The 6,780-nt window shown below is 35.9% G+C and overlaps 2 protein-coding genes across 4 annotated transcripts in view; one reads left to right on the top strand and one right to left on the bottom strand.

The window, feature by feature from the left end:
* Positions 1-6,780, bottom strand: part of LOC105662834 (arginine kinase) — a 92,101-nt gene that overhangs the window by 24,892 nt on the left and 60,429 nt on the right. The window lies entirely within an intron of this gene.
* LOC143265796 (nose resistant to fluoxetine protein 6-like) lies at positions 260-6,742 on the top strand. Its single transcript, XM_076539830.1, has 13 exons — positions 260-616; positions 851-1,095; positions 1,569-1,762; positions 1,868-1,986; positions 4,123-4,383; positions 4,496-4,694; positions 4,894-5,059; positions 5,146-5,225; positions 5,296-5,391; positions 5,460-5,589; positions 5,797-5,971; positions 6,095-6,237; positions 6,311-6,742. The coding sequence occupies exons 1-13, from the start codon at positions 412-414 to the stop codon at positions 6,431-6,433; spliced, it is 2,136 nt and encodes a 711-aa protein (XP_076395945.1). The 5' UTR covers positions 260-411; the 3' UTR covers positions 6,434-6,742.

Consider the following 6,780-nt stretch of genomic DNA (forward strand, 5'->3'; position numbering starts at 1 on the left):
AACTCAGTATTCTACTAACATAGTCCTTAAAAAGAGGCAGTTAATGTCGCTGTCAAGGAGAGGACGCACATAATTTGAAACATGAAATAAATTGAAAATCATCATATTTATGAAGTATTGAATTCAATATGGAATGTCATATTTACGACTGTGTTAAAATGTGCTCCTTGGAAAATACGTTACAAGCTTACTATTATGACGTTGATAATATAAGGCCTGTAAAATAGTCTTATTCTCCATTTAAGTCCTCTCTCCTTTTCAAAGTGTCGTTCTTTCCCTGACCATACGTCCTTATTTGATCCAAGATCCACGTTCGTACTAAAATTCTCTACTGTTAACAAACTTTAGCTACGTTATACTTTTATCGGCAAACAAGGAACGTGACATTCACTAAAACAAATTATTTACACAATGAGGTACAAATGGATTGGGATAATTGTGCTAATGTATCTGTGTACACTGATTGATGGGATCGCATCAGACTTAGCATTGATGGAAAATTCGCCTGGTTATGCAGTGACCAGCAGTATCGAACAACTGAATGCGACCAGATGCCGAACGGAAATGGAGCAATTTCGCGATGCGATAGACCGCCGGATACTATGGAGTCTCAAAAGTTAGTAAAAAGTTATATTCGGCAAATTTTCAATCACCACAACTGCATCAATCGGAAAGAAAACGAAACAGATATGTAAAAATTGTTAGGAGAGTAGGTGGATGGGATTCGAACTCGTAGCTTCATCTCGAACCAATTCGTTTACGACATTTTTCATTTCGCTATCGTAATTACCGACATTCTTCCCTTTGCTCAAGAAGCAGCTTCTCAATAGTTACATCTCTTGCTTTTAAGTGTTGGACACAAGTGGGCAACCATCATCTGGATACATTCTGGGAAATAATTTTTGGCTGGGTAACAGGCCACAGTGCGAGTCTCTTAGTCAGAAGCTGCCGTTTGTGTATTCACCACAAAATGCTAAGAACAATTCACGCTTTCGCCATCCAGCCGACGAGTATCCGCCGTTTGAGCTCAACTTCTTTGGTGCATACATTCATCAAGGTGGCACCATACAGTATCATACTTCGACATTTCCAGAAGTAAGCCAGTGGATATAGACAGTACTTGTATGAGTGACTTATTCTTTGCAGTAGCGATATTGGTATGTGAGAAACTTTAACGACGCGGCTTTATTACTAGAAGGTGTCTTTTGAATGCAGTTTTAAAATTTCAAGTGTTCGCCATGTTAACTCTTTACGCTCCTCAACTCCTTCCATCTACTAACTCTCTAATTTACAAAATAAATTAAAAAAGGGGTTCTCAATAAAATGTATTGCAACTGGGCGGACTATCTGACAAATACATATTTCTTTTCTTACAAGCAGTAAATGAATGATAATGTACATATCCAACCAACTTATCAATCTGAATTATTTATGAGGTCCAAGAGAAATGTCGAACCATACTCGACATAGAAGTGCAAATAATTAAACACTAACTGGAACAGAACCGATCTCGAAATTGTTAGATAGATCAAGCCGTAACAATAGTTTGAAAAAGAACTTCTTTTTAGGATGTGATAATTCTGGGACTTTGCCTACCTGCATCTTGCACTGAAGACGAAGTAACAACAATGGTGACTAAGGTAATCGATGATAGGCTTCTTTTAGCCGATCGACTATATTCGATGGACCTGAAGTTGCACCGAGTTTCAAATCTTAGGCCAGATTATGCACTATTTTTTAATGCGAAGATTATTATTATCATGTACGCAAGCACGATTACTGATCGAAAGTTCCACTCTAAATGGAACTTGCTTCTTGGACATTTAGCAATTGAGAATTGATAAATTAATTAGTTTCTGGTTTGTAGACTTATTTTGACGGCATTATTTGGTACAGTAACAGCTGGTACGTTGTATGATATGCTTGTGGTGCAGAAGAAGCTGAAAGAATGTAGGGAATATTCCTCTGACCAGAGCAAAGTTAATGGTAAGTTTGCAACATTTTTATCTAAATACAATCACTATTGATAGCATCATTATAATTTCAATGTTTCACAAAAAGACCAATAAAAGCTTTTTTACTTTCAGTTTGAATTAATTATACTTTAGAATGGCATATTTGCACGAAGTCGCAGCTGTCTTGAAACGGTGCACATGAGTACAATATCTCTCATTTTCATTCATAATGCTTTTATCGCGTTACGATGACATTCTTTCAATTCTGTCTAGATTCTAGGATGTTCTTTTCATTCCAAACAAACGTGAATGTCGCTTATTTGGAGAAATATAACAATTTTTTGTTATGATAAATCCACTACTCGCCGGTTGTAGCGTTTTCGATCGAATTCATTGGTCACTGATTTTTCGTCATAATGGGCAATAGTATGCGTTAAATTGCTTCGAAAAGCAACATTAATCAGGTTTGGAATGACCCTGAAACGTAGTTTGAAGTATACCTTATCATACACTGATACGGAGACAAAATTTCAACTTGCGTGTAAGAATTGTTTCCGACATATAGAGGACAATGTTGACTAAAATGTAAGATTTGGCGTGGGATAGTTCAGCGACTTGCAAAGGTTTGTGGACTCAAACATGTTTTAGCAACTGTGCCCTAACAGTACGAACGTATTTGATGTAAAGCACACATAGATAGGCGATTGTAACTTATTGTGAATCCACAGGACCCAGAAATCGCCCCATCTGTGTATGTAAATACAGAAATCGTAGGCGAATCACTTCAGTGGCTTGTAAAAATATTTTCAAGAAGTCTACCTAAATCTACCAGAAAATAAAGTAATAAAGCCAAAAAAATGATCATGACGTACATGTTTTGGTACTTATGACATGAACAATGCCAATGTCAATGACAATGACAATGACAACGCAAATGACAATAACAATGACAATGATGAGACTTTTCCGAAGGTACAAAAATTCATTCAAACATTCTGAGAATAATAACAAATGATAAAAGACAAAAGAAGGGAGGAAAAAATTATACAGAAAAGGAAAACTTCTACAGTGATTGGTACCATGACGTGGTGGAGCTTACGCATTATTTACAATTAATAGCAGACACAAATAATATTATTAAATCGAATCAATGTGGAGAGTCCAAGAAACCATGCATGCAACATGTCATTCACAAACTCTACGTATTTATCAAGTTTTAACGCTGAGAAGTTGCTGCTTAGGAAACTAGACTGCTCCCTCCTCCTCAACGAAGATGGTGGAGTAAAAGTGTACAACTCATATAGCATATATTTCGACAGTTTCCAAAATAAGTGTCAGAGATCTTATAATCCCCACTGATCTGACGAAAAGATACATCAAAAATCGAACAAGAAATATGGAAATTAGACAACATTGTCCGCAGGTTGAAATTTCTGAGTACCACTGTATGATATCGTTTAGGGCATGTTTTGATTTAATTTTCAAGGATCCAAAGATTTGCAAAGACCGCCCTCGTTTCGCAAAAGCTTTTTCACTGTAGAATTGAATTATGAAAAAGCTTAAGTTACACATCCAATATAGTTCAGTAGAATCAGTATTCCAGAACGGAAAATGCTCATTAAAACAGTTTGTATCTGCAAAAATGTGTACATTCATCCACTCCATAACTGTCACTTAGATAAAATTCATGCCAATGTGTGTATGTCATCATTTTCCTCAAGAAAGCCAGATTTGCTCTGGAGTGTTCAATCATACGGGAGCATAGAAGTAAGGCTTCTTCTGTTCACAAACAAACTCAGTATGCTAGCTGTGCAAGACCAAGGACGACGTATGACCATAAGCCGTCTTGTTGTTTAATTCTATACGCTACTTATTAAAAAGACTTCTTACTTCTCACTTGTTATCTTGTCAGAGCGTTTCCTATGGGCCACACACAATTTCAATTTTTCTCTGCACTGCAAGAGATTCTAAATGAAACTCACTTCAGAATTTCGTTTTGACTTTCACGGATTTTAGCTAATTTCTTAAAAGTAAATAAAATGGATATGCTGCGTATTTTTACCTATTTAAGTATATCCTTATAGCAATATCCTCTATTATTTTTAATAGCTAACGTGATTGCTTCTATCATCATAGTGTTAAAGTATTAAGGAAATGTGTATAATAGAGTTACAGGATACAGGAGAAATAGAATTGAATAATATTGTGGAGAAGAAAGCTTCGCACGAAGAGATTGCAGTGATACAAAAGCCGAAGACGGTTAGCCGTAGTGTAGGAATCCTTACGTATTTCTCAATTTATTCGAACTTGAAAGAAATATTCAATGTGAACAATTTGTCAGGAGATCTAAAAATGATGCATGGTATAAGAGTTTTTGGATCAGTGTGGATTATTTCGGCCCATGTAATAATATATGGAAGCAATATTGGTAAGTACAATGCCTATACGTTGCAAATCTATGTTACAGTCATTGGTCATTTATTTGTTTCGTTACTTTCCTAAATTTCCTAAATACTGACAGAAATATTCTGTCTGTTCAGCTGATAGGGGACAACTGACCCAAACTTTGAGCACCCTTTCGTATCAAATCTTTGCGAACGCAACACTCGCGGTAGAGACTTATTTTTTCCTCGGTGGTTTTATACTGACTTTTGGATATATTAAGTCGCAAAGAAAACCTCGTTCGTTTCGCGAATGTGCGATTGGATTTATCGGCGGTATAATTAAACGATACATCAGGTATAACATTTTCTGACATGAATTTTATCTTTGTCCTTCTTATCGTCACAATAGTAAATATTATTTTTATGCGAGGGCAACACACGCCAAATATTACCCATTTTTCCTCTTTACCAATAGAAATCTAGATATTTAGCATAGTACGCACAAAAGTGCTTATACATTATTTATATGAAATCTGCAAATTAAAAATCAACAGGCTTACACCCGCACAAGTTGTGACAATATTGATCATTATCGTAACATTCACCTACTTAGCAAATACTTCACTATTATTCATGATTGAACCAGCACACGAATTATGCTCGAAATACTGGTGGGCAAATGTGCTGTACATCAACAATTTTTTCGAGTGGCAGGATTTGGTGAGTGAGGTTTCATGACCCTACAATTTCGGTATATCATACAGAAAATCTGTCTAAGACGGTCTAAGAAAAAGAAACTGTTTCAGTGCATGTCCTGGACTTGGTATATCACTAACGATATGCAATTCTATATGTTGGGTACCATTCTATTGATGCTGTCAACTAGGTAAGTAGTCGATGTTCCCCTACCAATCAATTTTGTTTGTGTAATATGCAATTACAATCCATAATTTCAGCTATTACTATGCAACCCTGAGCTTAAGCGTAACTATGATCATTGCAGCGTCGGCGTACCGTGCTTACGTTACATACGCTACAGAATACCTTGCTACGTGAGTCTAATGAAAGTGTAATTAATCGTAAATAATAGGACGAGTATTCGACGCATTTAATTTTGCAGGATTGATGCGAAATTTGAAACTTTGAGCTCCATGTACATACGACCATGGATGAGAATACAACCGTACCTATTAGGAATGGGAACGGCCCTGATTCTCCATAAATTAAATTACAAATTACACCTGTCAAAAGTAAATAGTCACCATAGTAGCACCTAGATCTCAGATGCTATAGAATGGCATCTTAAGTCTGTGTGTTATTCGTATACAATAATTGCAGCACTCTCTCTCTCCTCGTCATAATTTATGCAACACTTAATATGTTACTTTTATTTTATCTCTAATGCGGCATAAATGTATTCTATGTCATATATTTTCCACCTTTTATATATGCTTCAGATAGTGGTAGCTGTCTGTTGGTGCCTCAGCGTTTTGTGCAATTGTTCGATTATATTTGGTGTTCCTAGCGTTAACAAGTCTCTCATCTCATCAATCATTTACGAGGCATTCTTCAAAATTGGTTGGAGTCTTGGAATAGGGTGGCTCATTGTTGCATGTGTAACGAACAATGGCGGTATGATCCTTCTTCTTACAAAAATAGTTCGTGCACTTATTATAGATGTGAACGTGTTAAAACAATTAGAGATAATTATATAATTACTACCTACTGGAATATTAATATTTTTTTTTGTTGCAGGCATCATAAATCGATTTTTGTCGTTACCGTGCTGGGTTCCCTTTAGCAGAGTATCACTTTTCGTTTACCTTATAGATCCAGTTGTCGTGTTTTACATGGGCATGTATAGCGATTACGCATACAACGCTGAAATCTTAAACTTAGTATGTTAACAGTAATATTCACATTTTGCAAATGATATATTTATTCCAAAACTAATGTTTTTATTCTTTCTAGGTAACTGTGGCGCTAGGACAGTTTGTAATTGTTTACATTCTTGCTTTTATATTGTCAGCCGTATGTGAAGTGCCTGCGATATTGCTGTTTCGAGCACACAAATTTGCTAGAGTTCAGCGGTAACATGAACACGTACGGATCATTATAATTTAGTATGATGAATAGTCTTTATTGGTGGAGAAATAATGATGTATGAACAAACGGGCATACGTTATAATGGAAATATAATTGCCTTTAAATCTGAAAGTTGTCCATGACGATATCCGTCCGGTGCTCACTTGGACCTACTCAATTTTACAAGATTCTTTGCAGCATTTCATGTAAATCGGTTCGTCCAAAGTTTCATGTTCACCGAGAAAGCAATTTGTTATCATAGATGAATGGTATGCTTTCACCGAACAATGTACAATCTAAAACTTGCTAAATAAAAGTGAATCAAACTTAAGAATTTGAATTGTGTAATTTATGAA

The sequence above is a fragment of the Megachile rotundata genome, chromosome 2 (assembly GCF_050947335.1).
Source record: "Megachile rotundata isolate GNS110a chromosome 2, iyMegRotu1, whole genome shotgun sequence".
Taxonomy (NCBI): domain Eukaryota; kingdom Metazoa; phylum Arthropoda; class Insecta; order Hymenoptera; family Megachilidae; genus Megachile; species Megachile rotundata.

Coding starts and splice junctions, on each gene's coding strand:
- LOC143265796 (XM_076539830.1), top strand. CDS start 412: ATGAGGTACAAATGGATTGGGATAATTGTGCTAATGTATCTGTGTACA. Junction 4,384..4,495: donor AATATATGGAAGCAATATTG/GTAAGTACAATG, acceptor CTGTCTGTTCAG/CTGATAGGGGACAACTGACC. Junction 4,695..4,893: donor ATAATTAAACGATACATCAG/GTATAACATTTT, acceptor AAAAATCAACAG/GCTTACACCCGCACAAGTTG.